Below are 17,679 nucleotides of genomic sequence, written 5' to 3'. Positions count from 1 at the left end.
TTTTTTCATTAGCTTACATAAAATGTTCATTATAACTCCATGAGTGTGTGTATGTGTGTGTGTATATATATATACACACACACACACATATATATATTTACATATATATATTTAACAGTCATACACATCTGTGCTGTATATGCAAACAGGATATGGAAGGATATACAAGAAACTATTACAATGGTTACCACTGGGAAACAGGAATGGGGAAAGGGATCAATGGAATTTACTTTCTTTTTAACATTCTATATTATTAAAAACTTTTCAATGAGAAGTAATGCAGATAAATGATTCAAGTTTGACTATGGAGATAGACTGCCAGGGTTTAAATCCTGGCTCTTCCATTCACTAGATGTTTAAGTTTGTGTAATTATTTAACTTCTCTGTCTCAGTTTCCTCACCTATAGAATAAGGATAACAGGGGCACTTGGCTGGCTCAGTTGGTGGAGCACGTGACTCTTGATCTAGGGATTGTGAGTTGTGTGTTCCAGTCCCACATTGGGTGTAGAGACTACTTTAAAAATGTTTAAAAAAATAAATAATAAATAAATAAATAAATAATAATAAAATAAAAATGTTTAAAAACCCTAGGGGTGCCTGGGAGGGTCAGTCAGTTAAGCATCCACTCCTGATTTCAGCTCAGGTCATGATCTCAGGGTTGTGAGATCAAGCCCCACATCAGGTTCTACAGTGTGGAGCCTGCTTGAGATTCTCTCTCTCTCCCTCTGCTCCTTCCCTCCATTCTCTCTTAAAAACAAAATAAAAAATAAAATAAGGATAATAGTACCTGCCTCACATGATTGTTTCATACAGTTCTCAGAGAAGTGCACCATAGTAAGTACTAAATATTTGTTACATAAACATGAACATGTATATTACATACATGATGGTAAATTTCAAAATCCTATAACCTGTATCACCTAAATTCTTTTTAATTAAACAGAATCAAAATACAGGTGCCTGGCTGGCTTAGTCAGTAAAACACGTGACCTCCTGATCTCAAGGTTGTAAAGTTTGAGCCCCACATTGGGTGCAGGTATTACTTAAAACTAAAACCTTTAAAAAAATAAACACAACCCCCCACCCCAAAAGACCATGCAGTATTTGCCCAGAAATAGTACTGGTAAGAAACAAATAAATCCAAACATTAATAAGAGTTTTCATTTTTGGGTGATGACATTATGACTTTTCTATTCTTTTTTACTTTCTTGTAGTTTAAATTTTTAAAAAATGAACACATGTGAATTTATAAAAAGAAAATTTCTTAAATTGATTTTTATCAAAATAAATAAAATCCTTGATGTCTGAATATGTGAAAAACAACCTGAAGATTTCCTCTATCATAGAACACCTGGCTGAGAAAAATCATCCAACAAGGGCTCTACAGCCAAATATTATTTTTTTTTAATATTTTATTTATTTATTCGAGAGAGGGGCAGAAGGAGAAGCAGGCTCCATGCAGGGAGCCTGATGTGGGACTCGATCCCGGGTCTCCAGGATCACGCCCTGGGCTAAAGGTGGCACTAAACCGCTGAGCCACCCAGGCTGCCCTACAGCCAAATATTATACCAAGAAGTTCAGAGCAGCTTGAGATGGGAATTCAAATGAGAATCTGGCAGGATCAAAGAGGAATAAATGGTTTTCATTTTTATTTATTACTTGTCAAGTTTCCCCCAGTTATTAAAGCATTAAAGTCTCACAAGGCAAAATGCTGAAGAGAGAACAAACATGACAAAATGGAAAGACCTTGGATAAGGTCACAGAATTGCCAATTCCTCAAGGTTTTTCTATCAATGTGGATGGCCTCTAGGAGTTGTGCAGGGCACAGTTCTGACTCAGTTTAATTCTCAGTTCTGATATTTGTGGACAAATGCAACATAAAGCCCATCTCCAAAAGGGATATAACTAACTTATTTCTTAGGGTTCCTATGAAGGTGAAATGGAATAACATGTACATACTTAATAAATACTAGTTCCCTTCTCGTCTCCCTCCCACCCATCAAACTATACCCTTCCAGTATTTCGGCTTGGTCTCTGGTCCACGTTGTTTGAGAGTCTTTCTTCTATATCCATATTGCTATTATTGTCTTTATCAGATAAGAAGTCATTATGTTGAGATAAAGAATCACTTTCTGAATGATTGGCTGATGGTGTCTCTGATCTCTGATTGGCAGGAGACGATGACCTAGATGGGGACTCCAAAAATTTCTTGATAGCAGGATGATTAAAAACCATTGTATCATAAGTCTTTGATCCCTGCAAAAATGAAAGCAAGCAAAACAAACTTTTAATCAAATCCATTAAAAGTAGGTAAAATTTTAATTTTCCATAACCCTTATCTATTTAGGGATCATGCTTAAAATTCTTCAAAATCTCCCCACAACCACAAAATGAAGTCCAAATCCGTTAATGTAATCTGAGCCAAACCAAACAAAAGGTAGAAAGTGATAATTATGTGGAGGTCTTAACACTAAAAGGTGCAAGTTCTCTGAAACGAAATATAAAATAAAGGTAAACATATAGTAAATTATGGAAAGTAAGATTTGACTTTTAAAAAAATAAGCCTCACACTGCTTTAACACATCAATTGCTCTAAATAAAATGTTACCATAAAAGATACAAAGATTTTAAAAAATGTATATGGTAAAATGGCTCCCACAAAATGTAGTACAGAATGCTTTAAAACGATTAATACTTACATATGAAGCTTGTCATCAGTCCAGTACTGAAGCCTGGAGTATTTTTGTGTATCTTGTTACTTGGATACAAAATACAGTGTATTCTCTTATAATGAGATACACTCTACAGTTCCCAGGAAGCCCAGCTTTTAAAAACTGTGCAATTAACATAATTTAGTGAGAAGAAAGGAGCCAGAAACTAGTATTTCAAAGTAACAAAATTACTGAATCTCAATAATAAAGGTTATTTTCTAGAGCTGTGATGTATTTTGTTACAGAAAATTAAAAAATTAAATAGTAGACCATAATAGACAAAACTACACCTCAATATCCTTGAATAAACACTAATCAAAATATAACAGGAAAAAAATATCAGTCTACTTCTAGACTACCAAATAACACAGTTCAGAACTGCTAATCACTTAAAAAAAAGGTGGGGGGAGGGTGTTGCCTCATGGCACAATCATTTAAGCATCTAACTCTTGGCTTCAGCTCAGGTCATGAGATCAAGCCCTATGCCGGGCTCCCACTCAAAGCAGAGTCGGCTCAAGTTCCTCTCTCTTAAGTTCCTCTCTCCTTCTGCTCCCCAATCCCTGCTGTGCTCTCATTTTCAAATAAATAAATAAGTAAATCTTAAAACAACAACAACAAAACATTAAATGGACAACCAGCTCTACAAACAGAGTTGCTACAAGTCCCACGTCATACAGTTGCTAGCCTGTAATATCCATCTTGTTGAATCTGATAGCAAGCCACGTAACAGATGACACTAAAATCTACCCTGGGTGAAGAGTTGTCTTCCAAAAATTCATATCCACCCTGAACCTGTGAATGTGACTTTATCTGGAAATAGAGTCTTTGCAGATACAATCAAGTTAAGGTGATGTCATACTGGATTAGGGCTTACTAATAAGAGGGAAATGTGGAGAGAGAGAAACTGTGGCGACACTTAAGAGGGAAAACATCCATGTGAAGATAGAGGCAAAAACTGGACTGATGTAGCCACAAGCCAAGGAATGCTAAGGTTTGCCAGTAACTACCAGAAGGTAGGAGAAGGTGATGAAGGATCCTTCCCTAGGGCCTTCAGAGAGAACATCGTCCAGTAACACCTTGATTTTGGACTGTTAGCCTCCAGAATCATGAGATAATAAATTCCTCTTGTTTTAAGCCACGAAGCTTGTGGTAATTTGTTACAGTAGCTCTAAAAAATAGTTCAAGACTAGTATGTATTATGGAAACTCCTGTGGTAGAAGAAACAACCATCTATCCTCTAAGATTAAATTCAAATAATGCTCCAGATTTCTCTAAGACAACATGGGAGTATCTCCAATGCCAGGTACCCTCAAGCAATATAGGATGACATGAAAGCCAAAACACAGTACTTCTTATCCATAAAAACCACAGGGAACAATGTAAACCAGTATGACATCACACCTTCCCCAGCCCTGCCACCATTCTAACTGAATGAAAAATGAACAAAAGTTATATGCTGAAATTATCAAAATCTCAAACAAGAAGAAACACTTCTGTTTCAGTTCAACTCTAATGACATTCCTTTATAATTGGAGCGATCCAGTAGCAATCACATTAAGTGATTACACTTAATATCCCAAACAGTAGGACAACCTGATTACTAGGTCTCCTGATTTGATACAATAAGATATACAGCATCACCTATGAAGTATTATTGCCAAAACCCTCTAATTTTAACCAAATCTTTATACCCAACTACCAGTTTACAGAAAAATAGAGGGAATGAGGGACTAACCCAAGGAAAAAAAAATAAACCCAAAGTGTGGGATAGTCTGGCCGGATCTCTTTAAATAAGTCCACATTATCGGGGGGGGGGGGGGGGGGGGGGGAGGTGATCAGATAAAATGAGTCTAGAGAAACAAAACCACCAAATGTAGCCCATGAACCTTGATTAGATCCTATGTCAAAAAATCAGGTTTAAAAAATATTTTGAGGACGACTAGGAAAATCTGAATATGGAATGGTTATCAAATAATATCAAGAAGTCACAGAAGGAGATCCCTGGGTGGCTCAGCAGTTTAGCGCCTGCCTTCAGCCCAGGGCATGATCCTGGGATCTCAGAATCGAGTCCCACATTGGGCTCTCTGCATGGAACCTGCTTCTCCCTCTGCCTGTGTGTCTGCCTCTCTCTCTCTCTCTCTGCCTCTCTCATGAATAAATAAAATCTTAAAAAAAAAAAAAAAAAAAAAAAAAGTCACAGAAGAATATCCTGTAGGAAATACATGATTTGAGTACTTAGGGGTGAGGTGTCATGATGCCTGGAACTTATTTTCAAATATTTTACAGAAAAATAAGATGGAGAGATCCCTGGGTGGTGCAGCGGTTTGGCGCCTGCCTTTGGCCCAGGGCGCGATCCTGGAGACCCGGGATCGAATCCCACATCGGGCTCCCGGTGCATGGAGCCTGCTTCTCCCTCTGTCTGTGTCTCTGCGCCTCTCTCTCTCTCTCTCTGTGACTATCATAAATAAATTAAAAAAAAAAAATTAAAAAAAAAAAAAAAGAAAAATAAGATGGATAAAGCAAAGATGACAAAACATTAAAATAGTGAATCTAAGTGATGCATAAATGGGTGCTTATTTCATCTTTTCTGTGTATTTGAAATTTTTCATAAAAATTGAGGGAAAAATCAGGGTTTCCTGAATAGGGTGTATCTACTGAAACTACAAATTGCTGTTCACTAGGAAAATCTATCTATAACTTACTCCAAGCCGACCATAATCAAATGAAGAAAAAGGCAAGTTAGAATAGGGTCTCACTCAACTTTCTATCTATAAAGCCTAGCAACAGTGCTAAATATTAGCTGGAGAAGGATTTAACATCAAGGAAAAAATGTAGGGGTGCCCGGCAGCTCAGTTGGTTAAGTGTACGACTCCTGATCTCAGCTCAGGTTATGATCTCAGGGTCATGAGATCAAGCACTGTATCAGCATCCAAGCTGGACATGGAGCCTGCGTAAGATTCTTGCTCTCTTTCTCCCTCTGCCCCCTCCCCAATCCCAGGCACATGTGCTTTTTCTCTAAGTAAAAAAATAAAAAATAAATAAAGGAAAAAATGATACTTAGGATTACTGACAGTTTATGTATTTTCCAAGAAGGTACGTACGCTAGGCTTCTTGAATTCCAAAGGTCAATATAAGAACATTTCAAAAGCAGGAATTTCACATCAACACTAATTTCCCCTTCACACAACAAATATGGATAGCCAGAAATGACTGTATATGAGGAAAACTTACCTCAGAAACTTTTAGAAGTCCTGCAGAAGCATAATAGTTTGCAACAATGCAGGCACGAAGTTTATCCATCATCCTTCTTGCCTCAATCAGTCGCTAAAAACAAATGTTAACCTGTTACTTTAAAAAATAGAAATGACATAAGAGATAAACTATAAAAAAGTTAATAAAATAAGAAATACAAAGGACTGAAAGCTCAATTCTCTAATAATCAAAGAAAGGCAAACAAAAATGACTATTTCCACCTATCAAATGGGCAAAAGACTTTTTAAAAGAATGACAAAAGCCAATGTTTACAAATATAGACAAGTTAATATGTAATATTTATGTATATGTATACATAATCACTGAGAAATGTCCACAAAAATATTGAGCAGAGAGCAAAAAGGTATTACCTTATAGGATGGAATTTCAAGTAATTTTTTTCATTATATTTTTCTGCAATTTCATTTATAGGAAAAAAAAAAGGCATATGCTTTTTTCCAAAATGAGAACACTCTTTTTAAAAGAACAGGAAGGGGGACTGTGCCTGGGTGGCTCAGCCAGTTAAGCATCTGACTCTTGATTTTGGCTCAGGTCATAATCTCAGGGTCCTGGAACTGAGCCCCACGTCTGCATCTGGCTCCCTGCTCAGTGATGAGTCTGCTTCTCCCTCTCCCTCTGCCCCTCCCTGCTGCTCCCATGCACTCTCTCTCCCTAATAAGTAAATCTTGAAAGAAAGAACAGCAAAGATGAAAATCAACATTCTACCTCAACAGATTTTTTTTTTTTTTTTTGTAACAGGTTTGTTATTGTTGTTTTAAAGATTTTATTTATGTGACAGAGAGAGAGAAGGAGGGAGAGAGCACAAGCAGAGGGAGTGGCAGAGGGAGAGAGAAGCAGGCCCTTTGATGAATAGAGAGCCCAAAGTGGGGCTCAATCTCAGGACCCTGGGATCAAGACCTGAGCCAAAGACAGAAGCTTAACCAACTGAGCCACCCAGGCACCTCTTGTTTTTTTTATCACCATTATACCTGGTCAATGACTTCAATTTCATGTTCCTTATTCTTCATTTCAAGTGCAAATTGTTCCTTGATAATAGTCTCGATCTTCTGCACAGCAGCATCTCGAGCTGCACAAAGAACATAAAATAATCCAAGGTCTAATTAATCAGTGACTGTCTTAAGTCAGTATGCAATAGAAGAAACTCAGGATAGGGATCCCTGGGTGGCGCAGCGGTTAAGCGCCTGCCTTTGGCCCAGGGCGCGATCCTGGAGACCCGGGATCGAATCCCACGTCGGGCTCCCGGTGCATGGAGCCTGCTTCTCCCTCTGCCTGTGTCTCTGCCTCTCTCTCTCTCTCTCTGTGTGTGTGTGTGACTATCATAAATAAATAAAAATTAAAAAAAAAAAAAAAAAAAAAAAAAAGAAACTCAGGATAACTTCTATGTAGATAAACTTAGTGGCCGTCACTTCAACCAATAATGAAAAGTTAACATCATTAATATGGAGGCAAACTGACTTCCTGTGTTTTCTGACATGCATCACTCAAAGGCATTCTGGCCAAAATCCTAAATCTAATTACAGGGAACATCAAAGAAACCTAAACTGAAGGACATTCTGCAAAATAACTGGCTTTACATGCTTCACACATTAGAGTCAAGAAAGGTAGAAAGGTTGAGATTAAAAGAGACTAAAGAGGGGATCCCTGGGTGGCGCAGCGGTTTAGCGCCTGCCTTTGGCCCAGGGCGCGATCCTGGAGACCCGGGATCGAATCCCACGTCGGGCTCCCGGTGCATGGAGCCTGCTTCTCCCTCTGCCTCTCTCTCTCTCTCTCTCTCTCTCTCTCTCTGTGATATGACTATCATAAATAAAAATTTAAAAAAATATATTAAAAAAAAAAAAGAGACTAAAGAGATGACAACAAAATGCCATGTGTGATCCTGGACTGGATCCTAGAGAAGGTAAAATATTTACACAATACTGAGAAACTGGTAACACCTGAATATGGACTGGATGTTACATAATGTAATGGATGAATGTTAAAATTCCTGCTTCTGATAATAGTACTGTGATTACCATAAGAGAATCTCCTTAAGAAATACACCTACAAAAAAAAAAAAAAGAAAAAGAAAAGAAATACACCTACATTTACAGGTTTCCAATTTATTATCCAATGATTTAAAAAGAATGATATGCATATATACCTGCATGCACAGACGCATCTCAGAGTATGTGTATTTGGGGGTGGGTAAAAAGACTGATAAATCAATGAGGCAAAAATATAAACAACTGGCAAATTAATCTGGATAAAAGACATACAAGTATCCTTGCAATTTTTGTTTGGAATTACACCAAAATAAAATTACTGTATAAGAAAAAGAAATCCATTAAGATTCTGAGAGAAGTATTTGGTGACCTGTGAAAAACCATAGTCCCAAAGACAAAGAAAATAGAAGAGTTAGCTAGAGGAGAGGTAGTCTGTGACATAAGAGCGGTTTGTAAGAAGGCAACAAGCTTCCCTCTGTAGAAAAGGATCTAGCAAGCAATTCAGTTCCTGATCACAACTACATAAAACAGTGACCAAAAAAAGAATTCAAAGGTAAAGAAAATGCTTCTGGGCTGCCTGGATGGCTCAGTTGGTTATGCATCTGACTCTTGATTTTGATTCAAGTCATGATCTCAAGGTCATGAGATTAGGCCCCACATCAGACTCTGCATCAGGCTCCACTCTGGGTGTGGAGCCTGCTTGGGATTCTCTCTCTCTCTCTCTGCCCCTTGCTGTCCATTCTCTCTTTACAAAAAAAAAAAAAAAAAAAAAGCCTCTACTCTTGAAAGTAATATTATACTATACATTAACTAGAATTTAAATAAAAACTCAAGAGGGGGTACCCAGGTGGCACAGTCAGGTAAGTGTCTGACTCTTGGTTTCAGTTCAGGTCATGATCTTAAGGTGCATGAGATATATAGCCCAGTATCATGGTGTCTGCTTGAGATTCTCTCCTTCTCCCCTTACCCCCTGTCATACTCTCACCCTTCTCTCTCAAACAAATATAGCTTTAAAAAAAAAAACTTGAAAAAAAAAAAAAAAAACTTGAAACAAAAAAAAAAAAAGAAAAGAATGCTGTAAAGGTGATAGAATTCAGATGACAATGACTCAAAGTAATATGCAACTCAGAGTTTAAAATATCAGATACAAGGGAGCCAAATGATTGTTTGAAAAACCTGGGATTTGGGGGCACCTGGCTGGCTCAGTCAGTACAGCATGTGACTCTTGATCCTGGGGTTGTAAATTCAAGCCCCACATTGGGTGTAGAGATTACTTAAAAATAAAATCTTTAAAAAAGAAAAACTTGGAATTTTGTAAAAATGATTCTGTATAATATGAAAAAAATGATGTTCACTCATGCTTCGGAGTATATGAAAAATTGCAGAGAAAATTTGGACCCCTTGATACCATGTCACTCTCTCCCTGCAAAACATAGGTCATTAAACTGGCAACTTCAAACCAATAATGATATAAGTGAGCATTCTTGTGGATATGTCTGCATGAATGGAAATGACTGACTTGTGTCATTATGAAAAAAAGAGCATTTTCTACTATAACTATATATATCCTTGTCTGTAGAAACCAGCAGATACTCTTAGGGGAGAATGAAGTCAGAGACTGTCATCACTGAAGGTGGTTTTGTCATAAGCTCCTCAGAAAGAAACTTTTCTAAATTAAATCTTTCATGGAATGAATAAAAACAAAACCAACAAACAAAACAAAAATAAGCAAAAAGAAGCATCCTACCAAATCTACTTTGAGCAAAACTCTGAAAAATAAAATATGGTTTGGGATTAGGCAGGCACAGTATGGACATCAAGAGGAAGAGCAAATTGTTCCTCAGTAGGAAAAACTGTCCCTGCTTAGGCAGACTATCTGGGATTTTAACAGAAATTATGATGTTTACTAAAACAATCAGTTTTCCCTACTCTTATTTTTATTAAAAAAGTTATGGCATATGATGCATTTGAGGAGTAAAGGATATAAGTTTCATATTTATTTGGCTTATTGAAAGGAAATAATTTCCTTAAAAATAGAATTATAACTGAATAAGGGGAAAGGTTGCAGTGAAATTTTTCATTACTTGAAATTCAATTCAAGGAAAGGAAAGGAAATTTAAGGAAAGGAAAGAAACTAGACTTTGATAATTTTTGCTCCACAAAGACTTTTGGAGGGTATGTATGTCTTGACTGCACTTAGAGAAAGGATTTTTGTTTCACCACCTCAACTCTAGGGGCACTAATCTTTGTGGAGCTACAGCACTTTATGACTTGGATGCCTTCTTTACCAGTTTTATTAACTTACATTGATTATTTAAATAAATAGTAATGAATTTCAGCAATAATTTGTTTTAAAAACTCAAATTTAGCAACTTTTTTTGAGATAGCTTAAAATATTCTGGGTTGCTACAGACACATAGTTGATGATTTGCTCTTCAACTAATTAATTACATGATCTTGGGCAAGTAATTTAATGTCTCTGAGCCTAAACTACTAGCACCTAAGTGCAGAGGTTAAACTACATCAGTAATTCCCAAATTTGTATCACTCATATGCCATCGTTAAGTTACCTACACCACATCTGAGAATCATATGAAACATCTAATTAACATAATATTTTAAAATAATTTTAGCCTTATCCTATGTAACAAGTCATGCAACTACAAAACTTATAAGATCATTTTTCCAACAGACATTAAAATAATATACAACTATTACAATAAAAAAACCTTAATCCATATACCACCCATTATCATCTACCACACTGCAGCATACATATTATAAGATTTTATGGTTATGCCTCACATACAATGATAGCTAAAACTTACAGCCAGTCTCATTATTGACACTTTCACTGTCTACATGATTGTCTTCCTGGCCTTTTTCAACACACAGGGTGTATTGCTATTGACAGACCACTTAATTAATCCCTCTTCAAATTATACGAAACAGGAGAAATACATTTTGTTTTAGTTCCTGTAAATCTTATAGGAAAGCATACCTCAAAAAAATAAATAATTTCCTAAAGCAGGTGAATTTTTACCTGAATTCTCAATTGCTTTATGCCGCTTATTTGGAAGAGCCACAGATACATCCTCATAATCAGGGTCAGTTTCTTTGATTGTTCGCTTGATTCCAGACATGATGACATTCGTTCTTCACTGTGAAGTAATAATAAATAACACTGCTTGATGCTAGTATGAATAAATATATGTGCACACAAAAACAAAGGGAAAAATATTACACAATACTGATACTCTTAAGTCTCTGTATAAACATGTACATACCCTTGTTAAAATCAAAAACCTAACTTCAAAAGTTTACTATAAACAGGAGCGCCTGGGTGGCTCAGTTGGTTAAGCATCCAACTCTTGATTTCAGCTCCAGTCATGATCTCAGGATCATGAGACTGAGCCCAGCATCGGGCTGAGAAGAGAGAGAGACAGCTTGAAGTTCTCGCTCTCCCTCTCCCACTGTTATTCCAATCCCCTCCCCCCATGCCTGCATACACAGGCATGCATGCTCTCTCTCAAATCTTAAAAAAAAAAAAAAGTTTACTAAAAACAAAATCAGCATCATCTGTCATAAAGTGTAGGTTTCCCTTTCAAGAGAAAATCTTTTAACAAGTCAGCACATTGCTTAAACTTTTCAAAAGAAGCCAGGCTTTCACAGAAGGGCACTCAAAAGGAAAGGAAAGAAACTAGACTTTGATGAAAACATGGTAAAGCCCAAATAGCACTTTGGAATTCACAATGCAACCAGCATATTACAAAACATGAGTAATATATATAGTTAAGCTCTTAATAAAAAATTTATCATAAAATCTTCTTTCTGGTACTTACACAGTGCCTACTATATAACAGGTACTCAATAAATATTATTGCTACTGATCACTTATCATTACTCATAAAAAACCCATACCTATAGATATATTAAGCAAGTTTGCAATATAGTAAACAAATCCTATGTATACAGGTCTGCAAAACAAAACAAACCAAAACAATCCCATAAATCTTCTAGATCAGCACTGTCCCAATACATTAACTACCCATATGTGGCTATTTAAAGTTAATTAATTTTTTTTTAAATAAAAAAATAAATTCAAAATTCACTTACTTTCTGGTACATTTCAATTTTTCTCATTTCAGGACTAGCCACATTTCAAGTGTTCAACAGCCATCAGTAGCTAGTAGCTATTACTATATTGGACAATGCAGATACAGAACATTTATATCACTGCAAAAGAGTTCTACTGGACACTGTTGCTCTTCCAAACTACGTTTCATGGAGCACTTATTAATATTTCATGAGTTAGCTTAGGAAATGCTGCCCAGGGATCCCTGGGTGGCGCAGCGGTTTAGCGCCTGCCTTTGGCCTAGGGCGCGATCCTGGAGACCTGGGATCGAATCCCACATCGGGCTCCCGGTGCATGGAGCCTGCTTCTCCCTCTGCCTATGTCTCTGCCTCTCTCTCTCTCTCTCTCTCTGTGACTATCATAAATAAATAAAAATTAAAAAAAAAAAAGAAAGAAAGAAATGCTGCCCAAACCAGCCCCATCCAAAAGATATATAACGTAAGCCCAGTATGGAATTTAAAATTCTCTAGCAACATGTCTCCAAAGGCAAGGGAAACAAAGGCAAAAATTAACTACTGGGACTTCATCATGATAAAAAGCTTTTGCACAGCAAAGGAAATAGTCAACAAAACCAAAAGACAACCTACAGAAAGGGAGGAGATAATTGCAAATGACACCTCAGATAAAGGGCGAGTATCCAAAACTTATAAAGAAGTTATAGAACTCAACACCCAAAGGAAAAATAACTCAATCAAGAAAATGGGCAGAAGACATAAACATTTTTCCAAAGAAGACATATAAATAGCCAACAGACACATGAAAAAATGCTCAACATCACTCGCCATCAGGGAAATACAAATCAAAACCACCATGAGGTATCACTTCACACCAGTCAGAATGGCTAAAATGAACGAGTCAGGAAACAACAGATGTTGGCGAGGATGTGGAGAAAGGGGAACCCTCTTACACTGTTGATGGGAATGCAAACTGGTGCAGCCACTCTAAACATCTGGAAATTCCTCAAAAAGTTGAAAATAGAGTTACCCTACGACCCAGTAACTGCACTACTGGGTATTTGCCTCAAGATACAAACGTAGTGATCCGAAGGGGTACCTGCACCCCAATGTTCATAGCAGCAATTTCCACAATAGCCAAACTATGGAAAGACCCCAGATGTCCATCAATAGATGCATGGATAAGAAGATATGGTGGACTATTAGCATACAATACATACAATGGACTACTACTCAGCCATCAAAAAAGAAAAAGAAATCTTGCTATTTGAAACAGTATGGATGGAACTAGGGGATATGCTAAATGAAAGAATGAGAGAAAGACAATTACCAAATGATCTCACTCATATGTGGAATTTAAGAAACAACCCAGGATCATAGGGGAAGAGAGGAAAATATAAAGCAAGATGAAATCAGAGAGGGTGACAAACCATAAGAGACTCCTAATCATAAGAAACAAACTGAGGGTCACTGGAGGGGAAGAAGGGGAGGGCAGGGAGATGGGGTAACTGGGTGATGAACATTAAGGAGGGCATGTGATGTAATGAGCACTGGGTATTATACAGGACTGATGAATTACTGACCTCTACCACTGAAACCAATATTACATTGTATGTTAATTAACTAAATTTAAATTAAAAATTTTAATTTAAAAACATTTTTTATTTTTAAAGATTTTATTTATTTACTCATGAGAGACACAGAGAGAGAGAGAGAGAGAGAGAGAGAGAGAGAGAGAGGCAGAGACCTAGGCAGAGGTAGAAGCAGGCTCCATGCAGGGAGTCTGATGTGGGACTCTGTCCCAGGACCCTGGGATCACGACCTGAGCCAAAGGCAGATGCTCAACCACTGAGTCTGGACTGAGCGCAGGTGCCCCTAAATAAAATCTTTTAAAAAATAAAATAAAATTCTCTAGCGGCCACATTCAAAAAGGAAAAAAGGGGGCAGCTGGCTGGCTCAGTCAATAGAGCTTTTGACTCTTGATCTCAGCGTCATGAGTTTGAGCTCCACTCCACGTTGGGTGTAGAGATTACTTTTAAAGGGGGGGGGGCAAACGAAATGGGTGAAATTAATTTTAGTAACACTTTTACTTAACCAATGTACTCAAAATATTATCATTCCAACAATGTAATCAATATGAACAAATTAGCAATAAGATATTTTACCAAAAAAAAAAAAGGGTATTTTACATTCTTATCTCTGTACCAAGTCTTTAAAATCCAGTGTATAGTTTACACTTAGAGCACATCTCAGTTTGGAACAGCCACACTTCAAAGGCTCAGTAACCATCTGTGGCTAGTGACTCCCTTACGAGAAGCGAGGGCCTACTGATACAATATACAGATAATAAGACAGGCTCAGGGTAGTTTATATGTTGTTCCTTAGAACATTAATCTATGACACAGAACAGACAAGAAGAGCTCCTTGATTTCCAAACCTTTGTTCTACCATCTACCACTAAAGGTTATTTACCTAACCAAAGGCAAAAATACACAATACGTATTTGCTTAGGTATTTAGATGTTCTAAAATAAAATTAATAAAAATGTTAACTCAAAAATGTTTTTATTCAACATTAAAACAGAAATAACAATTTAAAAGTTCCTTGGTTTAGTCCAGCTCTATTACCCAACCCTGAGATAGGCTCAATTGATTCAGCTGGGAGAGAGACCCATTATATAATGATACATATTTAAATCCTAGATCTCAGAGATCATTTTTTCCTATAACTGCTGTGTACTAAGCTCAAATGTTCTAAAAACTCCAGCATTTATAAACATCCAGAACCAAGCCATTTAATGTTTCCTCACCATCATTATGTACCTGCTCTAATTTAGAATATAAATGAGTCTTCATTTTTGTAGAGGCCCTGAATCCAACTGTTATTTTATGTTTCTAAAGAAAGCTTATAAAAAATGAGAGTAATGGGATACCTGGCTGGCTCAGTTGGTAGAACATGTCACTCTTAATCTCGGGGTCTTGAGTTCAAGTCCCACCTTTGGTATAGAGCTTACTAAAAATACTAATAAAATAAAAAATAAAATAAGTTTTCAAGGGGTGCCCAGGTGGCTCAGTCGGTTAAATGTCTGCCTTTGCTTCAGGTCATGATCCTGCAGTACTGGGATCAAGCCCTATTTTGGGCTCCCTGCTCTGGAAAGACACTGCTTTTCTTTCTCCCTCTGTTGCGCCCCCTGCTTGTGCTCTCTCATGCTCACTCAAATAAATAAATGGATAAAATGTTTTTTAAAATATTAAAAAAAAAAAATGGGGAGTCAGGTCTTGCCTTCCCCAATTGGTCTGCAACGAGTTTTAGACAATCTGAAAAAATCTTGGGCCATTACATAAAGAATACATTCCAAAAAAAAAAAAAAAATCAATAAACCTCATACCTCATTCCTTCTTCTTTAATGCAGAAGGGAAAAAACATACGTCCTATTCTCTAATAAACCTAGAATCAGAAGTAGACACATTCTAGCAGATCTCCAAATCTGTTTCTGCGCAACACCACTTCCTCAGTGATCACCTGTCTTCTACAGTTTGCCAGAGTCTTATGGGATTATTTGCAAAGATGAGTGAATCCAGCATCACCTTCACTCATCCATTCCATGGACTTCATAATCTGAATATTTTCCTCCTACCTCCCAAGAGTAACAGTAGCTCCTCCACAAGAAGGCTGGGGATCCTTGAAGAAAAGAGTATTTTATTTCACCCTCATTTAAAAGATAAAATAAAACTCTCTTTTGCTCTAAAACTAGGGAAACAGAAGAGAAAAAAAGAAGAATTTGGGTGTAGAGGGGTTGGGATAGAAAAAGAAGAAACCAATGAGTTAACTTGTGCTGTCAAGGTCATTCATAATTCATGCAGCCTTGTAATAAAGCTTTGATGTCAACTTTGGGCATAGATTTGAGCTTCTGATAAACAGGTGTAGGAAGATTTAGGTCCATACTGCGATTTTTTAATAATTCATGTCTGCTTCGGTCTAGCAAAAACACTAAGGTATACACATGCCACATTCAAGTATATGCTAGGAAAGCTGGGAACAACTGCTGAGGCATGCTCTCATCATAATGTAATTAATAAGTGAATGGAATGTGTAACAAATGATCCATGGTCATCTTAAGCTTCAGATTCTTGTCTGACTTTCAGATTTATGAAAAGGAAATAAGAACAGTTGTTAGATATTGTTACATTCAACTTTGAAACAAAATGTCCTATTAATCCTCTTTAGGTTTTGAATCAGATAAAACCAATATGGAGATGGTAAATGTGAACTGCTACAAAAAAAAAAAAATCCATTACTGCTTATAATTAGTCTGTGAGAAAGGATTTCTTCCATATTATGGGACCAAATCCATATTCAGAAACATGTATAATGCTGATTCCTCTAATTTAAAATTTTTGTCACTGAAACAGACTCATTATAATAAGTAAACAGCTTGGGGCTCCTGGCTGGCTCAGTCAGAGCAGTGTGTGACTCTTGATCTTGGGGCTGTGAGTTCAAGCCTCATACTGGGTGTGGAGCCTATTTAAAATATATATACATGTATAAATAAAATAAAAAGTAAACAACTTCCTGGCAGTGATGACCTCTGCATGAGGAAGAACATCTCCTAGTGAAGACCTCTTCCACCTGTCCCCAGGAGAGAAGAGAAAGCACAAGAAGAAGCGCCTAGAGCGGAGCTCTAACTCCTACTTCACACATGTGTGAAGTGCCCAGGAGGCTACAAAATCACCATCCTGTTCAGCCATGCACAAAAGGTAGTTTTGTGTGTTAGCTGCTCCACTGTCCTTTGCCAGTCTACAGAAGGAAAACAAGGCTTACCGAAGGATGCTCCTTCAGATAGAAGCAGCACCTAAAGCATCCTGAATCAAGGTGAGTGGGAAACTATCCCAATAAACAGATTTGGATTAAAAAAAAAAAAGAGGAAACGTCAGAGCACCTGGCTGGCTCAGTCAGTAGAGCATGTGACTCATGGTACTGGGGTTGTGAGTTCAGCCCCATACTGGGCCTAGAACTCACATTAAAAAAAAAAAAAGTAAATACTGTCAATTTAAACCTAAAAAGTAAATTTTCCCCTACAAGTAAGAAAGCAAAAGTACCCAATCATACCCATTCAAATTAACATAAACAAGTCAGAGTTTTTGAAAAAAGTTAAAGATCAAAAGCAAAACAAAACCTTGTTCTATCTATACTTTGTAGTGTTCTATACTTTGGAATAAACCTCAAGAAAAAAATAATTTTAAAAGGAAATTGTATAATTAAAAATACAATTACAGGGGCACCTGGGTGGCTCAGTCAGTTAAGAGTCCCACTCTGGATTTTGGCTCAGGTCATGATCTTGGGGTCCTGAGGTTGACTGACCCCCATGACCAATCGGCTCCATACTCAGCATGGACCCTGCTTGTCCTTCTCTCCCTGTGCTTCTCCCCCAGAAAGTAGGCACATGGACATGCTGTCAAATAAATAAATAAATAAACAAATAAACAAACTTTAAAAAAAAAACAAAAACAAAAAACAGACTGCTCCTCACCTCCTCCACACACACGCACATTTTCTCTCCCAAATAAATCTAAAAAAAAAAAAAAAAAAAACTCATCTTGGAAAGTGAAAGAAGCCAGACACAT

At 37.1% G+C, this 17,679-nt stretch overlaps 1 protein-coding gene across 5 annotated transcripts in view; it reads right to left on the bottom strand.

Moving 5' to 3' along the window:
* YEATS2 (YEATS domain containing 2) overlaps window positions 1–17,679 on the bottom strand; it is a 122,630-nt gene that overhangs the window by 85,310 nt on the left and 19,641 nt on the right. For all 5 annotated transcript variants that reach the window (XR_004811824.2, XM_049105664.1, XM_025451321.3 and 2 more), the window contains exons 2-5: window positions 11,010–11,127; window positions 6,953–7,050; window positions 5,943–6,035; window positions 2,011–2,256 (exon numbers count right to left, since the gene is read on the bottom strand). Coding sequence is in view for 4 of the 5 variants with exons in the window: in XM_049105664.1 (XP_048961621.1) it covers window positions 2,011–2,256; window positions 5,943–6,035; window positions 6,953–7,050; window positions 11,010–11,109 (537 nt within the window). In the remaining variant the exon portion in view is untranslated. The remainder of the gene's footprint in view (window positions 1–2,010; window positions 2,257–5,942; window positions 6,036–6,952; window positions 7,051–11,009; window positions 11,128–17,679) is intronic.

This window comes from Canis lupus, chromosome 34 (genome assembly GCF_003254725.2).
Source record: "Canis lupus dingo isolate Sandy chromosome 34, ASM325472v2, whole genome shotgun sequence".
Lineage (NCBI taxonomy): Eukaryota > Metazoa > Chordata > Mammalia > Carnivora > Canidae > Canis > Canis lupus.
This window is presented reverse-complemented; position numbering and strand designations above follow the sequence as displayed.